Below are 24,198 nucleotides of genomic sequence, written 5' to 3'. Positions count from 1 at the left end.
GGGGACTTGGCGATTCCAAACCCCCAAGGTTCCAAGAAGAAACTGAAGACACCTGGAATCTGTACTTGCTTTGTGCTATTGAGCTGTGCTTGTTATATGGACCTTGTTGCTTGACCAACAGATTTAGCATTTAAAAACCCAGTTATTTCTGAGAAATAATGACCTCTTAGCCCTTTGTGGACAGTTGAGAATTTGAGGTGTTGTTATAATAGATTTTCCTTATATAGAAGTGACACATTCAGCTTAGTCTTCAAAAGGTACAGAGTGCATGCATAACTGGACAATAGATATTTTATAGAGAGCTATTCACAGTGTTAGAAGTGAACAGTTTGTATACTTTCTGTTTCTCAATGAGGGAGAATTTCCAGACAAGCAGACACTTTCCTTGTTAGTAAATGCAAGAATTTGTGGATGTTCCATGTTGGTTTTTAAAGTTGATAAATGTAAGGCCCACTAACAGCCATAGTCTAAAAATACTTATGAAATCCACAAAGGATTAACAGGCTGCTCTGATGGCTTTTGGTAGAGTGAGAGAGAGAATTTGGTAATCTGTCCTAGAGATTACATTGCTGAGAAACTACTAGGGAAAGCTATTTTTAAAATAGTAAAGAATATATGTATCTAAGCCCCTATGATAGACTTAAAAATACTAATTTAAATGAGTTTTAGATTGGTTGATTGGTTTGTTTTGAAGTAACCTGTCTTTCTTCCTGTCATGTCTTTTTGCAGAATCCAGATTCGAAAATGATGCAAATCAACCTGACCGGGTTTTTGAATGGAAAAAATGCTAGAGAATTTATGGGAGAACTGTGGCCCCTACTCTTAAGTGCACAAGAAAACATCGCTGGAATCCCTTCTGCTTTCCTAGAACTGAAGAAGGAAGAAATAAAACAGAGACAGGTAAATCACCTTTACTTTTTTGTAATGTTTGACTTGAGAGAGCAGTATCCAGACTGCTGAGACACTTTAAATTTTACATGTCCTGGCTAGGGTCAGTATGTTTTTCTTTACTGTAATATGTTTGAATGTTCGACTTCAGTTCTCTACTTCTCTCACTTTCATATTCCTCCCCCACGCCCTAACAGTGAGTTTAAAATGTCATTGTCCCAGAGTCCAATAATTTGGTAGATTATATATATAAACATTAAAAATATATGTTTGTGTTTGTGTGTGTGTGTATATATATTATAAAACATACCAAACATATATATATATACATTAAAAATATGTGTGTGTGTATATATATACATATAGTACATCTAGCTACATTTAGCTTAAGAGAAAATTGAACTTTAGTAACAGTGTAAAAGGTAAGCACAGCTCTTCATATGGGCAGTACATTTTAAATCATGAATGGATAATACAAATGTGAAAATGAGTTCTTTTTTCTTAGTAAGCTTGGAACAGCTAACAGCCGTTCTCTTTAGTTCAGCAAGTATTCAGTACCCACTGAGCCATCAGTTATTCAGTCTAGTATGGATGAAAAAAGACCAGTCTTACTGAAAAGCAGAGACTGATGAAATAACAGTTACCTAAAATTGGGGTGGTGAAAGACAGTTATATATAACATTGGTTTTTATCAGATGTACAGTCTTCAGTTTGCTCGTTAATCTCAAATGGTCAACTGTTTACTTTGAAAACCTTATCTTTACAGATTGAACAAGAAAAGTTGGCATCTATGAAAAAGCAAGATGAAGACAAGGATAAGAGGGATAAAGAAGAAAAAGAAAGCAGCAGAGAAAAAAGGGAGCGGTCTCGAAGCCCAAGAAGGTACGGCACAATCTGCATACTTGGTGTTTTGGGGTTTTTATGTTTATTTTTAACTGAAGGATAATTGCTTTACAATATTGTGTTGGTTTCTGCCATACATCAACATGAATAAGCCATAGGTACACATATGTCCTCCCCACCTTGAACCTCTTTCCCACACCTCTAGATTGTTACAGAACCCTGGTTTGAGTTCCCTGAATCATACAGCAAATTCCCATTGTCTATCTATTTTACATATGGTGCATACCTAATGTTTTATGAATACCTTAGGTATTAAAATATTGTGTCCAGAAAGTTACATAGTTTGAAAAGGAAGCTAACGTACAATTCAGGAAATTTTTCCATCATACAGTTTTCATAGTGTGCTATGGCTTGCCTCCGGACTAAGATATTTCTTTTTTTAAGACAGATCATCTTTTGACTATAATAATTATCTCTAAAATCTAGGTAAATTAGTCAGTCCCTTAAGTCCTAAATCAACATCTCGACTTGTCTTTCATATTGCTTTAAATTATTTGGAGTTACTTTAATGTACTCCAATTCTTTTTTCTTTGTGGTTTTTTTTTTCAATTAGAACTCTATACCTACTAGCCTTTCATACTGTACTTTTCTTAGATGGTTGTACTGAATGCAAAACAGATATTTGCTTTGTTTTTCCTTCCATTGAGACTATGGTTAGGTTCCCATTTTTTAATCTATGATTCAACTTGTGTATTTGTGCTGGTGAGAATTCCATTAGGCTTTCCGTTTTTAGGATTCTAATATCTTCATAAATTAGCTGGCTGGAATCAGTAAAGAGAGCAGGTAATTTCTTTGTCCCTTTTATTGATATACTTGATATGAAAAGCTGTTAGCAGGGAAGCAGTATTTCTAGAGTTAGGCACAAATCATAGTGGTAACTATTTGAAGTGAACCAGATTTACTCTTTTATTTCAGGTTAGGGAAACAATTGTTGAAATGGAAAAGGGGCTTCTCTTCCCAAAAAGCTCTCTTAGGCAAGTTTGATATATTCATCCTTTTCTGAAGAGCATATTGCTTTAATTGCCCTAGTCATTTTTTGTGCAATACCAAGAGTACCTGATGAATTTTGATGGGATCTGTCTGGATGTAAACTGCTTTTTAAAATCTGATTTATATACAGGGCGTCCCTGATAGCTCAGTTGGTAAAGAATCCACCTGCAGTGCAGGAGACCCTGGTTCGATTCCTGGGTCAGGAAGATCCCCTGGAGAAGGGATAGGCTACCGACTCCAGCATTCCGGCCTAGAGAATTCGATGAACTGTGTAGTCACAAAGAGTCGGACACGACTGAGTGATTTTCACTTTCAACAGACAGCTTTCTTATTATTAGCGGTTTCATTCCTTTTACACATCCTCTTCCTGTAAAAAGTCCTTTGGTCTTCTCAACTCTTGGAATGATTAAGAACCTAAATCTAGAGCCTGAGTCAGTATGTTCCTCTCTTATAACTGTTATGGGACTGCCCTGGTGGCTCAGACAGTAAATAATCCACCTGCAGTGCAGGAGACCCAGGTTCAGTCCCTGGGTCAAGAAGATCCCCTGGAGAAGGAAATGGCAGCCCACTCCAGTGTTCTTGCCTGGAGGACTCCATGGGCAGAGAGACCTGGTGGGCTACAGTTCATGGGGTCACAGAGAGTCAGACGTGACTGAGTGATTAACACTTAAAACTGTTACACGAGAGAATGTTATCCTTCATTGGCTTGTTTTTCTGGTGTTTTCTCTGCCCTTTTCCTATTAAATAAACGTGAGAGGATATCTTGTATCTATAGGGAATTGCACAGGTGTAGACAATAATGGTGAATGTAAAAGGTTAACCTCACTTCTTTTGACCCTTTTCCCTGGTCCACTTTATTTAAAAAACCTGAAAAAAAAATTGCTTTCATCCTAGACGCAAGTCCAGATCTCCTTCCCCTAGAAGACGATCTTCCCCTGTCAGGAGAGAGAGAAAGCGCAGTCATTCTCGGTCTCCCCGTCACAGAACCAAAAGCCGGAGTCCTTCCCCTGCTCCAGAGAAGAAGGAAAAAACTCCAGAGCTCCCAGAGCCATCAGTGAAAGTAAAAGAAGCTTCAGTACAAGAGGCCACTTCTACTAGGCAAGTACATAAAAATTCATTTTTAAATATCACAGTTTTAGGCTATTATTAAGTGACAATAAATATACTTGTGAGTTAGAAACGTAAACTTGTTTTCCTTACAGGTCTTTAAAATTATAAAGTTAGATTGTTGAAAAGAAATTCAAATTTTATAATAGAGTATAAGTAAGATGACCCAAAGGTGGCCACTGCTATCTGCTGGTTGTGTTGTTTCAGAGATTTTATATCCTGTAACTTGCTCCCCCATCCCCCATATCATGGACACCTTTGCACTCTTAAAAAATACATGTGGTTAGAATTGTTAGTTGTTCACTGGATTTCAGTCATGTATATACATCTTTCTCGATGTCTTCATAGATTTTGAAAACTTTTTAGAGAGAGATAACTTTTTCATATCATTGTATTAAGACTTAGGAGTCTAAGTAGAAAAGGCACAAAATAAGTTTTTTTTCAACCCCCCCCCCACCCCCACCCCACAGTGACATCCTGAAAGTTCCCAAGACTGAACCAGTACTAGAGCCTAAAGAACCTTCTCCAGAGAAAAACTCCAAAAAGGAAAAGGAAAAGACCCGACCAAGATCTCGGTCACGTTCAAAGTCAAGATCCCGGACACGTTCTCGCTCTCCTTCTCATACTAGACCAAGAAGGCGCCATAGATCTCGATCAAGGTGAGTAGTGGCTTTAAGATCTGAATAGATCTCGAATTTTTATGTGTTGTTCTCCTAGGTAGAATTAGGTAAAGTATTTCAAAGCAGTAGAAAATAATTTAGCACAGGTTTATGTTTTGGATTTCCAAAGATAATTTGAGAACACTGTCTACATTCTATTAAAAGTCTCCACACAAAAAATTGTGTCCCTTGAAATCCATTTTTTAAATGTAGCTGTTGAGAAAACTATGCTAAGGAATTCATTCCTTGCGTATGGTTTATTCAGATTCTAATTTTGTTGTGGCAGATCTTACTCACCTAGAAGGCGGCCAAGCCCAAGAAGACGGCCATCTCCTCGAAGAAGGACCCCACCGAGACGAATGCCTCCTCCACCAAGGCATAGAAGGAGTAGATCTCCAGTGAGACGGTGAGCATTTGGGGGTTTGGGGGGGTGGTTTTTCTAAATTTGGAGCTGTCAGGTGTACAAAAGTGCATTGTGTTTGTTTCAGGCTAATCTTTGAGTTAGTGTTTCTTCAGGAAAGAAAAAAAAAAGGAACTCATGAGCAATAATAGGTAATGTCTCATGAAGGGATACCTCATTTGAGGTGTAATGCTGTTATTTTTGAGTGATAACACTTATCCAGTGCTAGAAGATTAAAAAAAAAACAAGACGTTCACCATCTTGTTGGGTATTTGTGTTAATCTTTACCCTTTTGGACCCTACCAGGAAATCTTAACCAAGTAAGGGAATTGTCCACCTTCTCCCTTTGGCTTTTAATTACCACTAGCTTCTGAATATAGATGACTATAGAGTCAGTAAACTGCTTTTGTTACTGTTCAGTCACTAAGTCGTGTCCAGCTCTGGCAACCCAGTGGACAGTAGCCCACCATGGGATTTCCTAGGCAAAAATGCTGGAGTGTTAAAATAATCCATTATACCTTAATGTTTCTTCCATATTAAAGAAATAATGAGTACTTAACAATAAACAGTTCAAGTAGAAATGAAATGATTTGAAAATTACAGTCTCATTCTGTAGATAATAACCATTAATGGCAGTTTGGTCCAATTTTTGAAGAGACTTGGCATAAAAGTCACTTTGTCAATACTGGTGTTCTTTTTAAAAATAATTTTTAAATTAGCATAAGGTAAAATGTTAGGATCAAACACTTTGAACAAAAAGATTATTGCCACACCTGCTTCGAGTAGAGGTGTAGTGTACTGGTAGCAGAGTTTTGTGCCTTCTTGACGATGCATTTCACCTGTTTTTAGAAGGAACTGGTTATTGTGCTTCAGATTATATTTAGGACAGAATTTTTTGTGTTTTGAGTCTATTCAGGTTTTTCAAGGAACCAAATCAACTTGGAGATAATCTCTGTAATTTTGTTTTGTTTCTGCAGTCTGAAGTTTTCCAGAATCCCATATTTTTAAAGAAGATATTTTGGAGGAATTTTCTGGTGGTCTAGTGGTTAGGATTAGGCACTTTTTAGCTAATGTGGCCCGGGTTCAGTCTCTGATTGAGGAACTGAGATTCCACAACCCTTCCAGTGCAGCCAAAATAAGACAGAAACAGACCAAAAAAAGACAATATTTTTTTCCAGGGAGGAGTTGTCAAGATATGTTGGACCATTTTTTATAAGTACTACTAGAAATTATGGAATTGATGTTACAGTGAAGAGACTAAAGATGTAAATGGTCAGTCAATTTTAGGCATCCCACTTTTGTAAAATTTACTGTTCCTCCTTAGGAGAAAAGTAATGCTGGTGCTTTGTAGTGTAAGGTTAGTGGAAACAGCTACTTCTCATACTGGAGTTTTGCAAACAGTGTGTTTGAATTGCTTACTAAGCCGTTTAGCAGTCAGGATAATTTGCAGACTGTGTAAGATTCCCTTTCAGCCAGTTCTTGTCTCACACTTAAGGTAGGGTTTCTTTTTTTCAGGTTCTCAGGAATTCTTCCGCCAAAGGTGAATTCTGCAGGTACACATAATTGCAACAGAACTTACCACAGATTTTGCCGCAGAATTCGAGAGTCCCCTGCTTCTAAGTTTATGTAGCTAAATGAATTCCTAATATTGTGCTTTTTTTTAATGCAACATAAAAGGTTGCTTGACATTGTGTTATTAAATGAAAAAATACTTTGCCACCCCAATTTTGTATGCAGACTCCAAAACACTCATTCTTCCTAAGGCAAGAAGAGACCGGTTAGTTGTATAGCACTTGACATTTTACAACTATGGGAGAGACAACTCAAACAGAAGCATTTATCAGAATAAGTTATTTAGTTAGTCTCAGAACTAGCTGTTTCCTACCCTGGGTTATGGTTTTGTTTCATACTCTTTTAAAAAAGCAAACTCATTTATGTGCTTAGCTACATAAACTCAAAAGTTGGATAAAAATAGCTGTATTTTTGTGTAAACTGTGCATACATACCTGTAAGGTCACTCTCTCTGAGCATGCAGTTAATGAACATGAGTACTTTGTTCCACAGAAGAAGGCGTTCGTCGGCATCCTTGTCTGGGAGTAGTTCATCATCTTCTTCGTCTCGTTCCCGGTCCCCGCCAAAGAAGCCTCCGAAGAGGACATCCAGCCCTCCTCGAAAAGCTCGTAGGTTATCTCCTTCAGCAAGTCCTCCGAGGCGAAGGCATAGGCCGTCACCTCCAGCTACTCCGCCGCCAAAAACTCGTCATTCCCCAACACCCCAGCAGTCAAACCGTACAAGGAAAAGTCGTGTTTCTGTCTCTCCAGGGAGAACTTCAGGTAAAGGTAAAAATCACATAAAAACAGTATGTTCTTCTTCATGCTGTCCCTGCTGCCTTCAAAGTATGAATTAGCTGGGTGATATTTGTGTCATGTCTTTCCTAAATTTGCTTAGACTCTCACCTTTTTTTTCCTGCTCTAAGCTCTTGGGAGTTTGCTGAAATGGAGTTTACCTGTAAAATGGTTCTGTTTTTAGCATTGCCCTCTGGCGTTGAGTAGGTGGAAAAATGTGCTGTTATCAGCCGTGGGCTGGTAGAGTTGGGGTAACTTACCAGAAGTTTGTGTTGTCATGGTAAAGGGATCATTTTATTACTATGAGACCAGTTAACTTTTTTTATACCCTGCAGATAGTTTGTTTGATATCTTACTGGAGGACTTAATATTCTGTTTTAATTCCTTTCTGTGGCATATTGTACTCTCTAGGGAGGGACATGGTGCCCTCCTAAAAGCTGGTTTGTTTTTTTTAATTTAGGCTCTAGGCAAGGTTCTTCTGAGTGTTGTCCTTGCTTTATTCTGCAGATTGATTTCTGAGGAATTTATGATCTGTGATCCTGCCAGGCAAGTAGAATGCTATGTTAGTTTTGAGTGAAGGTTGTGGTCTGCTGGAGTTTGTTTCTTAAGCGTTAAATACACAATGGAGAAAAGCTATGGTATCCATTTGAGTTGAGCCTCTGGTACTTAGGGCTGGAATAATAAGCAACCTGATAGGTGAGTAGAGGGTGTGATCATAAAAGAACTGTTAGAGTAACTGGGTTTTAAGGAGCAATCTGTAGATTAATATATACTGGGATTGCTCTGATCTCATTTAAGTTTTCAGGTTATAAATGAAAAAAATGGGGATATCCCAGGCAAAATCTTGACTGTTGTGTTTTTCTGAGGTTGACGAGAGCAGCATTTCTAATCAGTACCCTGCTGCTTTGTTTGTGTCCACCCCTCCACCACCCCCTGTCCCCACAACTGCAATATGGTGATATCTAGAAAGACAGATTTTGCTGTTTTGCAGTCTGTTACTGTGAAGTGTAGACATGCTGTCAGAGTGAGGGGTGAGGGTACTGTCAGATGGTAATATGTAAAGATGTATAGATTATTTCTGAACTTCAGCAGGTTAATTTGCTGATACCATGAATATTATGCAGTCAGTTTTGTTGCTTTGACTCATCAGACTGACAGCTGGATAAAAACAGAGACACATTTAGGTCTTCCAGATTCAGACTTAAGTATGGGTATCTTAGGATGACTTACTTTCATAATAATCACGTCCCATATTACTTTCTGTTGAGGAGTTTCCAGTCACTGATGCCTGTTGTCCTGACCTGTTTTTCTTTTCTGGTGAAGTTTTTGCACTTCTGAATACTTTCCTTTCTCTAGAGCTAGAAAGTTGTCTAGTAAAAAAAAAATGTTATGAATGTTACCTTGCAGACATATATCAGATTATGATTTTCCTATGTACATCATATCACCAAAGAATAAAAAAGTACCTGAGTGGAAGGACTGAATCCTTATTAAATAGGTTGATTAAGCATTATTTATTACCTTTGTTAGGGTCTGCACAGGTACCACCTCTTGTTTTGATATGTTGTCAGAAAGAGTGGACTGCTGCTTTTTGAAAACAAGTCACAGTGAAGGGAAGTGAAGGTGGAAGGCAGGGGACCAGTTATATTCCTGGAGCTGATGGGGCAGGTCTTCCATGTCCAAGCAAAACCCAACCAAAGAAACAGACTGTGGGCAGTGTAGTGAGAGCTGCCTTTTGTCCACTGAAGCTGAACATTGGTTCTAACTACTTGGAGATAAATAGCTTTTTATAGTAAAGCGATCCCAACCCTTTGTGATGAAATTTCAGAGCTAGGAAAGACTTGAGAGATTGTCATCAAGAAACAGGTTCTCAGGTTAAGTGATTATGGTCAAGGTCAACCAGCCAGGACTAGAATTTGGGTTCCCAGTTGAAAAATGTCTCCCAGCTTTCCGAACCCCAAATGCCTGTTTTGATTGCTAGGGGAGAGAGATGGAAGGCAGGATCAAGTTTTTCAGCTTCTGTACCTGGTGGTATGATTTTAGAAATTCCTTTCGTGTCTCCACTGCTAATAAGAGTAGTGATACCATTGAAAAGTGATATATTTTACTTTTGTATTTCCTGTGGTAGTTATCAATCAGGGCCTTAAGGTTCTACTGTTAATAGTGGGTGGATGGAGTGGAAGGAAAGAAGGAAAACTTTTGGAGAATTAAAGGTAAAATAAACTGTTTGGAATATAATACACATTGTTACCTGAAAGGAAGCATTTTGTAATCAGTGGCATGTCATAGTTAAATTGGCATTATCTTAGTACATAAAACAGTGCTTTGAAATCAGTGAAATATTTAATGAAATATGTTTCCAGAGGATCTATACCTATAGTGGTGATGATAATTTTAAGTTGAGATCAGTGCAGCAATATAAATTGTGCTCTGTAAATACTTAATGATTCTTTTACTAATCCTGGTCACAGAGTGACTTATCTTTACCAGATTGATCTTTCAAGCAAGTCTGCAAGATTAATGATTAATAGGACTACTGAAATAAATTTAAAATACTGGTTTTTCGGTGACTTCAGAGATTTCAGACTTCATGCTAGAATGATTTTCCCCCTTGAATGCTAAAAATGAAACATCAACATAAAAATAAGCTCCTTTTTTTTTTAAGATAAAAATGAACTGTTGAAAAATCTTTCCTAAACAAGCAAGCACTGATGAAACATAGTACTAATAATGATATGATTCAGTTAATCTTATTAAGCCAGAGTAGGGAGTATGTTTAGCACTGATTATATCAGTAATGACTTTTAGCCAAGCCATTGTAGAGATTAAATCAGGATAAAACTCCAAATACAAGCTTCTGTGGGGGGAAAATATAATGTTATAGCTCAATTGCATTATTTGCTCTACAGGCATTTATTTGCCAAATATATAGCAAACATAACCACTTTTTAATGTTTCTTAGAGGAAAATGCATTTTTGCATCCAAGTACACATTTCAGAACCCAGTTCTCTAAAGTGGCACTTTGATATGCAGGTTTATAAACTAGATTCCCTAAAATATTGTTTTCAGAGTTGAAGAGTCACTGACACTTAAAAATGAAGAGGGCCTATCCAGAAAAGAGCTTTGCATGTTTAAAATTTTAAAGGCCTTTCTATTTGAATTTGTTAAAATTCATGTTTTTTAATATAAATTTATTTATTTTAATTGGAGGCTAATACTTTTTAAGTGCAGTCTTGCTACTGATCACTAATTAAATAATCACTGGACTGTCTAATCACTAGATTCTGTAGCCATTCCAGTGATTTGTCCAAAAGGCTTATTATTAGGTAGAATTAATAAAAAGTATAGTTAAATTCTTTGATTGGATTGCCTCAGCAAAGATGATTAGATGGCCATTACTGCCTCTTAAAATAAATCTTTAGAGAAATTTGAATGAGTGTCTGTTAAACAAAATCATATAAATGTTAAACATTCCATGTTAATTGCTTCAGTGAAACGAAAACAAATGTGAGGATCCTGAGGCAATCATATTGTCTTTAGGTTTAGTTCTTAGAGGACTGTTCTCTGATATTTTAGGTTAATCTTGGGTAAGACTAATGATTATGTATAAACATTTGATTTTAGTTGAGGCAATGGAATGGATAGGATAAACAGAAATAGTAATTGTTAGAAATTAAAGCTTATGCCTGTGCCATAGAAATAGTGTCTTGGATTCAGATCCTAGTTCACTGGAATTATTTGGGTGACTTTGGTTGAGGTTACTTTTTTTAATTAAGCTTTAGAAAGAAACCTTCAGTCTTAGCATTTAATATTTTTACCATGTTGAAGGTCCACATATATATATATATTATATACATATGTAATTGTATTTATTGACTGTATATATAATTTTATTTTTGGCTGTGCTGGGCCCTCACTGCTTCCTGGGCTTTTGCTCTAGTTGCGGCAAGCTGGGGCTATCCTCTAGTCGTGCACGGGTTTCACATTGCAGTGGCTTCTGTAGCTAAGAACTGGGCTCTAGGGCATGTGGGCGTCAGACCTTGAGGTGTGAGGAGGGCTCAGTAGTTGTGGTGCACGGGCTTAGTTGCTCCGTGGCATGTGGGGTCTTTCCAGACTAGGCATTGAACTCGTGTCTCCTGCATTGGCAGGCAGATTCTTTACCACTGAGCCACCAGGGAAGACCAACTTTTTTTGAAGTTTTTTTACAGGTAGTTTAAGTCCCTCCTGCTATTTTGAAGGCTATTCTCTACATCAAGAGCCTTTGGTCTCTTAGATGACCAATTTGTTCCTCAGATTTCCAGATCACATGTTTTTCTCTGTGAAAGTTTCATCAGATCTTATGTCTTAATCATTTATTATCTTTATTACTTTTCTGGACCAACCGGTAGTGGTGCTTACAAGTGCTTGCATAGTCAAGAGTGTGTGCTTGAAATTTTAAGGTAGCACATAGAGGTTTACTGAACTGAAGTGAAGTGAAGTCGCTCAGTCGTGTCCGACTCTGCAACCCCATGGACTGTAGCCTACCAGGCTCCTCCGTCCCTGGGATTCTCCAGGCAAGAATATTGGAGTGGGGTGCCATTTCCTTCTGCATGCTGAACTGAACTGCTATTCTCTTAACTGTTTCTCTTGGGAGAAAGTTTGAAAGTTTTAAAATCATTATAGAACTTTCTGAGGCTTTTCACCAGACATTTATTAATTACTTCTTTTGCTTCAGATAATGACAACAAGATCTTTAAAAGGACTTTTTAATTGTCAGTAAATTATTTTTGAGAAGAGTCACACTTCTTTTGTATCATTAAAATGTGTAGCCTTTTGTTTCGTTTTTTTAATGTATGTAAGTGGGGCTTTTTTTCCCCCTCCTCATTTTTAGTGACAAAACATAAAGGTACTGAGAAAAGAGAATCCCCTTCACCAGCACCGAAGCCTCGGAAAGTAGAGTTATCTGAATCGGGTAAGTGTTTTGTGCTTGTTTTGTGTTTTAAGCTGAATTTGTTTCTGGTTAAAGATTAATCATAGTTTATGGCTTAATGATTAAGAGCTAGGATTGGAAGTCAGACTGGCCTGTTTGAATCCCAAGTTCCACTATGTTTTGTTTTAATTACTTAATTTATCTGAGCCTCTTCTCCTCTCCCCTCCATCTCTGAAATGCATAATAGTGCCATCCTTTAGTCTTTGGTGGTTAACTGAAATAATGTTTATAAGTGCTTGGCACCCAGCCCGAACTGTCACAAATGCCTAGATAAGTTTATTTTTTCATTATATTTGGTGAATGAAGATAATCTAAATTGGCATTTAAATTGGCATTTTAAGCTCCTCCTCTGTTTGTTGGCGGGGGAAGAGTAGATAGTGCTTGACCCAGCTATCACAAATAAAAGTTTAGGAGAATATTTCCCAACTCAAATATGTTATATTTTCTGTATGCATAACTAAAGAAGCACTTTCTAAATGCATCCTTCTTTCAGAAGAAGATAAAGGTGGCAAAATGGCTGCAGCAGATTCTGTGCAGCAGAGGCGCCAGTATAGACGACAGAACCAGCAGTCTTCGTCTGGTATGGACACTGAGGACCTGCTCTTTTTCTCTGCATGTCCTAATAAAAGTACTTAAGATAAAAATATCCAGAAGTGTAGTGAGTGTATTTAGGAGAAATATTTTTGTGCCTTCATAGAAATATGAGGAATTGTTAGTTTTGGAGCTTTGGTATTAAGTACTTCCTTAAAAACTTAATTTTCTTTTAGATTGTTGTAAAAGTAATAGATCTTCAGAGTACAAAATTTAAAACAGGAATAAAAATTGGAAAAGTATGTTTCTTTTCTCAACCCTCAGTCTTAACTCCCCAAAGATTTTATTTAGAAATTTTCTGTGCATGTATTAAGTATCTGTAGTTTAAAAACAAACCCAAAACACCTAACAGGCTCAAACTGTAGGTTATATTGCTTGCCTTTTTAACTTACTGTATCTAGACATCTTCCCCTGTTAGTTCTTAAGGATCTACCTCATTTATTTACTGGCTGCTACATTTTTAAAATATTGGTAATATACTATCGAGCCACTTGCCTATTTGGACATTTAGGTTATTTCTAGTTTTTTTTCTGTGTATGTGTTTATATGAGTGTATCTATAATTTCTGAAATAAAAAGTACGTACACAGAAACCTGATTTTGAAGTCAGATATATTGGTTTTATTAGCTCAGTTGGTAATTGTGACAGAGTCTAGACACTGCCTTTTCTTTTCATTTATAAAATGGAAACCAAAGCATTCCACAGTGACATTAAGTCAATTAAAGCTATATAGCTTTTGCAACTCCTTTTAAGATGTGGTCAATTATGGAAATGTTTGAAAATGCATTATGTTTTGGATATTTTTTTGGTATTTATAGGAATTGTCAGATATATCTTGTTTGATAAATGATAGGGATATGAAGTAAATCATTCAAACCCCAGTCGGGCTTTCAGTAGCCTTAAAAGTGCTTAGAGTAACTAGAATTAAGTAATTGCTCGAGATGCTTTTTAAGTTTTACTGAGCTTTTTGGAAAATCACTAGATTCTTAAGGAGTGCTGTCTTCTTGGCTTGTGCTATGGAAATGATTTGTATAAAATAATTATATAATTATATATTTATGTATGCTTGACTTTGAAGTCATTGAGCACATATTGGTAATAGTCTTTTTTCCAGAACTCATGGCTTGTATGTGTGCTCACTTATATTAGTGAACTTCATATGCTAATTTGGATACTCCCTCTGCTTAGCTTCCAAAAACAGGTACAGGCCTTTAAGCATACATCTGATGTAAATTTTTGTTCATTGTGTAATTTTAGATTCTGGCTCCTCCTCTTCCTCAGAAGATGAACGACCCAAAAGGTCCCATGTGAAGAATGGTGAGGTAGGCAGGCGACGGAGACATTCCCCTTCCCGGAGTGCCTCTCCATCACCTCGAAAGCGCCAGAAGGAGGCTTCCCCTCGGTAATGTCTTCACTCTTGATCTGTAGTTGTGATAAAGCTTCATAACTTAAGGGATGGGCTGTGGGCTTATTTAGAATTGGGTTAATTCCATTTCATTAGCACTTATAGTAGGAAATGGTCAGATTTGGGGGTATTTGGGTTTTCTTTTGTTCGGTGATTATTACTGTTTAATGAGAATTTAGTAAGTTTGTACCAGCATGTCATGCATGTGCATGACCTGAATAGACCAGTTAAATCATGGCATTTACTTCTGACTATCTTTGAACATCTAAAATATATATATATATATCTATTAATTTGGTGAATGGAATTCTTGACACTTGTTTTTTTCCACTGCTCTCAGGATGCAGATGGGAAAGCGATGGCAATCGCCAATGACTAAAAGGTTGGTTAGATGCTATTTTGTAAATTAGGATTACATCCTGTTCCTAGGTTTACAGGTTATGATGGTGGAGAAGATCCTCAGTTGTTTTGGTTTGATTTAATTATATTTTCTTACACATCAAATTAATGCGGTAGGACAGTAATAATAGCTCTTTAGATTTGGGTTGGGGGGGGGGCTTTGTGATGATGATAGGGAAGGCAAGAGAAACTTGGGAGAGACATTTAAAAGGTTAAAAAATGACTGTAAGGCTTAAAGCAATATTTTTCATGCTTCTAAACTTTTGTCTTTGGCTGTTGAACATTCCTTCCTTAATAGTTAAAGATAAATTAATCATGTGCTCAGTCGTGTCTCACTCTTTGTGACCCCATGGACTGTAGCCTGTCCTCTGTCCGTGGAATTCTCCAGGCAAGAATACAGGAGTGGGTTGCCATTTCCTTCTCCAGGGACTCTGCCCAACCCAGGGATCAAACCCACATCTCTTGCATCTCCTGCGTTGGCAGGCAGATTCTTTACCACTGTGTCACCTGGGAAGCCCAAATATTAATCATACTTAGTGTAAAAAAGTAGTTGTTGTGTGTATAACTTGTCCTCACTACCGGTGTGACTAAGGAGATGATGTGGTTCTAAAGAGGTCACTGCACAGATAGCAAGCTGTCTTCATTCTGAGACTTGTCTATTCCTAATTCTTGAGGGCTGCTTTGTGTTTTGAGGCTTAATGAAACTGGTTCTTACATAATGTGGGGTGGTGGGGGGACTTCTGTACTCAGCAGTGTCCACGCAGTTGAAGGCTTGGGTTGGCATTAAGTGTTGAGAGTAACTGGAAGATGTTTGTCTTTTCCTTTTTTAAATCCCTGAGGTGTGTGTCATATCGGCTTAAAGAAGCTGGAGACCTATTTGGTGTCAAGATTCCAGTTACGAGGGACTGTCCCGTTTCTCTTGTAGTTCCTTAAGTATGCTAGTTTGGCTACTTCATCATTTTTAACAGGTTATGGTTTTATTCTCTTTTCAATTTTCTCACATGGAACACAGGACGTTGGAAGTCATTACTGAAAGAGACCTTTTAGTAATGCCAAGCCTTTCATTTTACAACTGAAACTGAGGCACAGGGTGAATATTGAATATCTCAGGTCATTAGTATATCATAATAGATTCTAATCTGAGTTCAGTTTTTTTTTTATGAGAATATTTTAAAAGAGGAGCCATATAATCAACAGAATAGCCTCTTGTGCTATTATATCTACTGATAACACACTAGGAGTTTTGCTTTGTATCATCTCATTACTCAGGTTTGTGAATGTAAACCTTTTTCTTTTTGAGTCAAAACCCAGATGTCTTTACCCATTTGAAATCTTCATTACCTGTTGAAACAGTATAGTAATCCACCCTGTTTCTCTAGGTCCTATAATTCTCAGATTAACCCTGCTAATAAAGTGACTTCTCCTTTACTGTCTTTCTTGTAATAAAAAACTTGGTGTCTGCATGTCATCTGAAGCTTATCTGTCTTGACCTATTGCCTCTTGTAGTTCATATCTTAAATCTGTTTAAAGTGAAGTCTTAGTCTTCACAAAGCATAAGCAAGTTGAAGTTAAAAATCAAGGTTATTAATGAATGTTAGACTTTTCATTGTTCTGTTAATGAACTCTGATTAGTTTTATTGGGGAATCAAGACAAGTAAACTTGAGAAAGTGTGCCTCTTTTGGTTGTGCAACAGAGCTCGGAATGAAGGTCTGTGATCTTACCTATATTTTGACCACAGTGCTCCTCATGATGGCTTAAGTGCTCAGGCAGCTTTGTTTCTTTGTCTTTGGAGTAGTGTTTTTAATTAATTGTTTGCAACTCTTGTTCAACCGCAGGAATGTATTTTTTTTTTTTTTTTAATCAAGAACTTGGAGCACTGACACCCAGATTTTGGGCCTTTAATTGTAAATATCTGTATTAGAACATTGTATTTTTCTAGGCTTTACAGTTGTTCCTAACAAGGAATCAAAAGTTACTTGAAGAACCTTTTTATTAATAACCTTTTTATTAATAACCTATATCAGCTGGACCATAGCCAAGACCTGGTGAACACAAAGTTCAGATAAGTTTCCCAGCTGTTTCCAATGTACAGTCCAGTTAAAAAGCAACTCCCTGAGGTAGTGTTATCACAGTTTTTTCACCTTGTGTCATGTTAAGAATGTTTTATGTGACTCAGACTGTATATTTATATACTGCAACAAAAGTTTCACACAACAAAATTTCCCATAGTTAAAACACTTAGTTTCTCTTTTCTTTCTTTTTTATTTAAATCTGTTCTGACCGAGTTTTGACTGACTTCAGTGTAGTTTGAAAAACACTGCTCTAGGGATGGAGTGATGGCTGCTGCCCTTTGGGTTGACAGTGACTGAAACTAAATCATCTTGATCACTTAGTTACAGATGTTAGTGACTCTGAGTCAACTGTAATTCTTCTTTGGTTTAGTGGTAGACGGAGGAGAAGCCCCTCCCCACCGCCCGCCAGAAGGCGACGTTCTCCTTCTCCTGCTCCTCCGCCTCGTCGACGCAGGTCTCCCACACCACCACCACGACGAAGGTATTTATGAGACAGGCTCGTGGGTGCTGATGGGAGCAACTTTGGATTTCTGTGATTGAAATATTTATTTGAGTGGCCTTGTTCAGCTGTTACAAAATACCACATATTATACATTTCCATTTACCTGACACGTCCAGGACACACAAGTCTAGAGGGAGAGAAAGTGGATTGGTGGTGGTGGCCAGGGTGGGGTGGAAACTGGGAGTTGTCGTGGTTGAAGACTCTGAATGCAGTTGACCTTCAGCAAGGTCAGGAGTTAGGGGTACCGACGAGGAGCTGAGAATCTGACTCTAACTAACTTTACGGTTGGGCCTTCTATATCTGTGGATTCATCCAGCGGCAGGTTGTGTAGTACGGCAGTGTGTATTTTTTAAAATCCACATATAAGTGGACCCATGTGGTTCAAACCTCTGTTCAGGGGTCACCTGTATACTAAAACAATTGAAATTGGGTGAATTTTAGGATTTGTAAACCGTATACCATTAAAAGAGGTGAAGTAAATTAAAAGATAGAATCACTCTAGTGATTTTAGGGGAAACCTTTTTATGTTCAAATATTTTCAACCCATTAAATATGGGTTGGTTAAATCTCTGGATACTGGGTCTTTGAACACAGAGCACTGACCATCTCAGACAAACCCAAATTGAAAGCTATTCTACGTAGTAACTGATGAGCATTCTTCAAAGAAAAGTCGATTGTGAGAGAGACTGAGAAACTGTTACAGATTGGCAGAAAGACTAAGGGCATGGGACAGTTGGAGGCAATGTAGGATCCTGATTTTTGGAACCTGGAACAGAAGAAGAACATTACTGGGGAAAACTGAGGTGGCATTAGTATTTTTTAGTTAATAGCAAATTAGCACTAAGGTTAATTTTATAGTCTTGGTGGGTTTTCTATAGTTGTATGAGATGTTAAGTGGCAAGTCTTTACTATTGTTCAGCTCTTCTGTCAGTAAAAAATGATTTCAAAGTAAAAGGGGAGAAAAAAATTTTTAAGAGAATTGCTCAAACACATTATCAAGCGGTATAGTGACTACACCCTGAATGCCTTTTATGTGCCAGCTGAACCATTAGATGTTTTATGTAGTTTATCTTTAGTCTGTAAGATGGTCTTGCTTAATAGTGGTATTCCCATTTTCCAGGTGAGGAAATCTGGGTTCAGAGTTACCAGTAAGAGTTAAATGGAAATGCATTCTGTGATGTTGCACAATGTATGGCCTTTCCCAAAGATGATTTTTAGACAGTAAAACCTTTGAGCTCAAGGTCTGAATGTTTCAGGAGAAAAGCAAGTGGTTGAAGCTGAATGTTATTTTGAGTTTAGTTTCTAAGAGGCATGTTAAGGTTATATAGGGATTAAGCATTAAGAGGAAGGCCAAGTGGGACTTCAGCAGGAATGCATTCTCCCTAGCAGTAGGTTTCCATTGAATACTACTCTTTTGACCCCCAGAATGCAAGTCTTTCGGTGAGGGCAGGGTGATGTCTTTTAAACCTTGTGCAAGTGAACACTAATAATTAATACAGAGTCCAAACACCAGTGTAGAGTGTTCTCCATAGGACTGCTCTTTAAAGCAGACTTCCTGAGTTCAAGTTGCACAGTCAATAGAATCTTATGAATATAGTTTTCTAGTTACTAATAGTAGTAATGGATTTTCAGTTTCTTCAGAGCAATGCAAGATTCTTTTCTGAAAAAATACTAAATTGATTCTGCATGGATTTTGCTGAATGACTTGACAAATTTGAATTCAATCTGAACCCTATATCTTCACTAACCAGAATGTCTTATTTGTAATCATCTAGGATACACAGTAATTTACTAAGTGATTTCTTTTTTTTTTTTTTTTTAACTTAAGGATAAAGGCATGGCATTTCCACTTAGAAATATTCTCTTTTTCTGGTGCTGTAAGTGCATAATTTTCTTTGCATTCTGTTTCTAGTCTGTTAGACCTTTAAGCTTTCATGATGTATTTTTCCTAGGACTCCGTCTCCTCCTCCACGTCGTCGCTCACCTTCCCCAAGAAGATACTCTCCTCCAATACAGAGGAGATACTCTCCTTCTCCACCTCCAAAGAGAAGAACGGCTTCGCCCCCTCCCCCTCCTAAACGAAGGGCATCACCATCTCCACCACCAAAGCGTCGGGTCTCCCATTCACCACCTCCCAAACAAAGAAGCCCCCCAGTCACCAAGAGACGTTCGCCTTCATTGTCATCAAAGCATAGGAAAGGGTCTTCCCCAAGCCGATCTGCCCGGGAGGCCCGGTCACCGCAGCCAAACAAACGGCATTCGCCCTCACCACGGCCTCGTGCTCCTCAGACCTCAAGTCCTCCACCTGTTCGAAGAGGAGCATCATCGTCACCCCAAAGAAGGCAGTCCCCATCTCCAAGTTCTAGGCCCATTAGGAGAGTCTCCAGGACTCCGGAACCCAAAAAGATAAAAAAGTAAAAATGTTTTATCTTTTTTGGTTAGGAACACTTAACTTGCATAGCTCTTTATGTTTGGAAGCTACTCTCTTCCCCCCACCCCCCACCCCCCCCACACACACACTTACTGAGAACAGGAAAGAACAGCTGTGAATACAAACTTTAAGGCAAATTCTCAGTCCTATTCATATATCCTTTTCTGTTTTCAGGATAGTTCCTTGTGGTATAAGCTAAATGAGGATTTTATTGGTTCTTAAGGATATCAGGTTAATTGAGAAGTGTGCTTCCAAACCCAGCTCTGAAGTGATGCATAGGATGCTTCTTGCATGTCTGTAAGACTGATAAAAGCAGTGTTAAATATGGCAACTGGCATTACTAATTTCCTACAGGAAGAACCATTAATAGAATGGGTAGAGGACAGTAGGGCTTGGAACTACTCTCCAGGAGACTTAGATGATAAAAATTGTGTCGATACAATCAGCCAGCAAACTAAGTGCTGTAAAATATTAAAGTTGGTGATCTAATGGTAGTTGGTGGTTTTCTCTTAAAGAAGGATCTCTGTTTTGAATGCTAAATGTTTTGTTTTTCCTTTCTGTTTCTAGAGCTGCCTCACCAAGCCCTCAGTCGGTAAGGAGGGTCTCATCTTCCCGATCTGTCTCGGGATCTCCTGAGCCAGCAGCTAAAAAGCCCCCAGCACCTCCGTCACCTGTCCAGTCTCAGTCACCCTCCACCAACTGGTCACCAGCGGTACCGGTTAAAAAGGCTAAAAGCCCAACACCAAGCCCATCACCGGCAAGGGTATGTCTGCCCTGTTGTGGACTTCCTTTATAAGGGTAAATGGTTACTTGCAAGGAGAGAGGTTTTCGTCTTTTGTAGTTCAGAGGAGCATAATTTTCTGTGATTCAGATGGACTTCAAAAGGAGGCGCATAATAAGTGGTGGTGTTTGCATCATTGCCCATGCTTAATATTCTGTAGATATCCACTAATTTCCAGTGTCTTATAATATTTCTATAATCTTGGTGGTGAAGGTTGAGCTATATAGATAACTTAGAAAAACGGGGAAAAACACCTTGATTCTAATATTATCTAGGAGAAAATTAGTGTTTCTGTTCTCTCTAGTATTTGACAGGTTTGGGGATAGTTACGATTGGACAGTTAAAGCAAGTTTTGATCTTGGATCATGTCTATTAGTATGATTACATTATTTTTTAAGAAAAGTATCACAAGATATCACAATGTTACCAGTGGTTTTAGAGGAGAATAATGAGTGATCTTTAATTTTTCTTCTTTACATTTTAATGCTCTTAATTTTTTCTATAGTGGAAATACATTATTTCTGTAATAACAAATGAATCTTGCAACATGTGAAATATTAGATGAAATAGAAAGTACGTTATTGACCCAGATAGTCTTGTCTTTGGCAGGCTATGTAAATAAGAGTAACATTCTTGTTTTTACATTATCAAGCTTACATATCATTGGGATAGTAAAATATCAGAGCTTAAACTGTTTTCCTTTCTTTGTGATTCATTAATCGTGGCAGATTCTTATATTGTATAAAAAACATCAATAGTTAGTTGTTCATCTTAATCGGGTTGTGTTATTGTGCAGACTAGTTGAATGATGAAGAATTTTAAGTAATTGCTTGGAAATAAGAGATTTTAAAATTACATTACAGACTAGATGCATTTATAGCAGAGCCTACCCTTGGCTTAAATTTGGAATATATGCAGTGGAGAATAAATAACCCTGCATTCTAGAGATCAGTGACTAGAGATGTGGCCATCACACACACTTACAATTAGGGTAATAGTTTTTTATTACTTAGGCTGGTATGATGGGTGATTTACAGATATTCCCATTTAATTACTGTAAACAGCCTTATTAGGGATTGTAATACCCATTTGAGGTTGATAAAAAGGCTTCAGAACAAGTTAAACAATTTGTGTGAGGTTGACCAGTAGGTTCAGGAACCAGAATTCAATTTGGGTGAGTTCAGAGACTTTTCTTCCTATTCATCATGGAGCTTTTCCTTGTATCTGGAAGTAGACCCAGACTCAGGCCAGTCTTGGAGACCTGATTCAGTCTGTGATTGGGAGACCTGGTTTAGTGTGCAGTTAGGTGCCTGCATGCTCAGTTGTTTCAGCCGTGTCTGACACTTTGCTACCGCATGATCCGTAGCCCACCAGGCTCCTCTGTCATGGGATTTCCCAGGCAAGAATACTGGAGTGAGTTGCCATCCCCTCCTCCAGGGGATCTTCCTGACCCAGGTATCAAACCCACGTCTCCTGCATTGCAGGCAGATTCTTCACTGCTGAGCCTTCAGGATCCATTTCAGCTCTTGGAAGTCTTTACTCCCATCTTTAGGAGTACTTTTCTTGGTGGTGACTGGCCTTGGACCTTCTTCCGCCTGATGCCCTATGAAATCCTGAGATTAATTCAGCTGGTTATTCCCTTGAAATAAAATGTTTCTTTGGACGGGTTGATTTTATTGCTTTTGTTTTTCTGGATTTCTAGAATTCAGACCCAGAAGGAGGTGGAAAGAAAAAGAAGAAAAAGAAGGACAAGAAACACAAAAAGGATAAGAAGCACAAGAAGCACAAAAAACACAAGAAGGAGAAGGCTGTAGCTGCCGCTGCTGCGGCTGCTGTAACCCCTGCAGCTGTAGCTGCTCCCACAACCACATCAGCACAGGAAGAACCAGAGGCAGAGCCAGAGCCTAAGAAGGTACTTACGGGCCCTGTCTTGAAGTTTGTACGAGTAGCTAAGTCATTTGGTTTGCAGAAGTAGCTTAGTAATTTTCTTCTAATAATTAGATGCCCAGTGTTAACTCTGTTCTGATTGGTTTCTCTAGGACCACTTACCAAGAGCAGGAATTTGCTAAGGCTAAATAAGAATATCAATAATGTCCAAAAAGCTTAATGTATATTTTTGAAAAGAACTTTGATATTATTAAACATGTAATTCACCCATTTAAAGTATGGTTTTTAGTATATTCATACAGTTATGCTGCCATCACCACAGATAAGACTCAACATTGCCAACCATTGTCTCAAGATTTAACGATACAACCTTTCTGGGTTTTTTTTTTTTTTTTTAGGAGACTGAAAGTGAGGCTGAAGATAACCTTGATGACTTAGAAAAGCACCTGCGTGAAAAGGCCCTGAGATCAATGCGGAAGGCTCAAGTGTCCCCACAGTCCTAGGTGGAAATGTTTGTTACGATGTAAATTTTATTTGGTTTGTACGCAATTCAATTTCAAAATTGCTAAAATGTGTTTGAGCTTTAGACTATAACATTTGTTGTAATAATTGCTAGGTTGAAGTTCACCATGTAAAAAAAAGGGCATGGATTTACATTGCAAAAGGTGTCCACAGTGTATTAGTGACATTCTTTCATTGACAGCTGACATAAATTCGTTTAGAGTGAAATATTTTAAGCCAAAAAAGAAAAATCCCCTTTTTAAAAAAGGGGGTTTAAATATTGTTGGCATTCTTATGGTTCCTTTAAGTACCCCTGGCTATTCCCAGAGGTTTTTCTTTCTACTTTTTCTTTCCTTTTTCCTTTTTCTCATTTGAGTCTTAGCACCCATTTAAGTTATGATGCTTTCAACCTTGATGGTTTGCAAGCTTGCCCAGAAATAAGACCACTGTTGAACTACCACACAAGTATAAATGAATATTTTAATGCCACGATCTTTCCTGTTGCCTGTGGAGTCTCTGCTGAAATGAATCAGGATTCGAGCTCTTAAGATGAGACAGAAAATGAAAGCATGTTGTTTGCCAGGACACTGTGGGTTTATATAGATGTGTAACAAGTTGATTTGGAACACTGGAATTTCATTCTCTTCTCTTTTTTTGTAAAGGCAATTAATTAGCCCCAGGAAGGATCCTTCAGTTACATAAAATTTTGTTTCATGAAATGTCATGGCTCCATTCATAATTTCGTCTTGTTCCAGTCGGTATATACAGCTTTCAGAGCTCTTGTATTTGGAAAGCTGGAAGGGCCCAGACTTTGAAATAGTGTCTTGTTTTCACTGTTTTTGTTTTGTTTTTGTTTCTTTTTTTTTTTTTTTTAACTAAAGCTATATAAAGCTTGTGGATTAAACAGAATAAATTTCTAAATTTAAAAGTGTTGGCCACTCACTTTTATTACCACCTGAACACTGCAGGAGGCCCGCCTTGGGAATCTTGCAGGGCCTGTATTTTTACCCCCTTGGCAGCTCTGGCAGAGGGAGGATTGGGCAAGGGAAATACAAGGTGATGAAACTGTGCTGGCATCTTTATTTAGTAATTAATATGGTAAGTGTATGAGAGGGAAGTACACAGTGAGACTGGAACGTATATAATGGGCAGGTCCGCCAGGCATAGGGGAAGGGAAGAATTTCAGGCAGAGCACACAGTATGTCTACCCCAAGGCAGAAGGAGTCTGGCACATTCCAGGAAGTGAATGAAGGCTAAAAAATGAATGGAGCAGTCTCCCTCTATCAGAGGCACGTGTGTGCATGGGTGGGGTGGGGTGATTGGTATGGGTGGTGTCTGGTGTGTATGTGTGGTGTTTGGCTCCCTA

The 24,198-nt window shown here is 38.1% G+C and overlaps 1 protein-coding gene across 43 annotated transcripts in view; it reads left to right on the top strand.

The window, feature by feature from the left end:
• Window positions 1-23,760, top strand: part of SRRM1 (serine and arginine repetitive matrix 1) — a 28,508-nt gene extending 4,748 nt beyond the window's left edge. For 4 of the 43 annotated variants that reach the window (XM_069579011.1, XM_069579042.1, XM_069579032.1 and 1 more), the window contains 14 exons: window positions 730-900; window positions 1,655-1,770; window positions 3,676-3,879; window positions 4,359-4,547; window positions 4,834-4,953; window positions 7,012-7,286; window positions 12,164-12,244; window positions 12,759-12,842; window positions 14,111-14,255; window positions 17,101-17,211; window positions 19,185-19,646; window positions 20,231-20,426; window positions 22,147-22,356; window positions 22,730-23,760. In XM_069579011.1, the coding sequence (XP_069435112.1) occupies window positions 730-900; window positions 1,655-1,770; window positions 3,676-3,879; window positions 4,359-4,547; window positions 4,834-4,953; window positions 7,012-7,286; window positions 12,164-12,244; window positions 12,759-12,842; window positions 14,111-14,255; window positions 17,101-17,211; window positions 19,185-19,646; window positions 20,231-20,426; window positions 22,147-22,356; window positions 22,730-22,834 (2,469 nt within the window). In that variant the 3' untranslated portion in view covers window positions 22,835-23,760. Of the gene's footprint in view, window positions 1-729; window positions 901-1,654; window positions 1,771-3,675; window positions 3,880-4,358; window positions 4,548-4,833; window positions 4,954-7,011; window positions 7,287-12,163; window positions 12,245-12,755; window positions 12,843-14,110; window positions 14,256-14,598; window positions 14,641-17,100; window positions 17,212-19,184; window positions 19,647-20,230; window positions 20,427-22,146; window positions 22,357-22,729 lie in introns of all 43 variants that reach the window. The other 39 variants (XM_069579010.1, XM_069579038.1, XM_069579031.1 and 36 more) reach the window with 25 other exon arrangements.
• The last annotated feature ends 438 nt before the right edge of the window (window positions 23,761-24,198 follow it).

This window comes from Ovis canadensis, chromosome 2 (genome assembly GCF_042477335.2).
Source record: "Ovis canadensis isolate MfBH-ARS-UI-01 breed Bighorn chromosome 2, ARS-UI_OviCan_v2, whole genome shotgun sequence".
Taxonomy (NCBI): domain Eukaryota; kingdom Metazoa; phylum Chordata; class Mammalia; order Artiodactyla; family Bovidae; genus Ovis; species Ovis canadensis.
The sequence above is the reverse complement of the archived record's forward strand: the minus strand, read 5'-3'. Positions and strand labels throughout refer to the sequence as shown.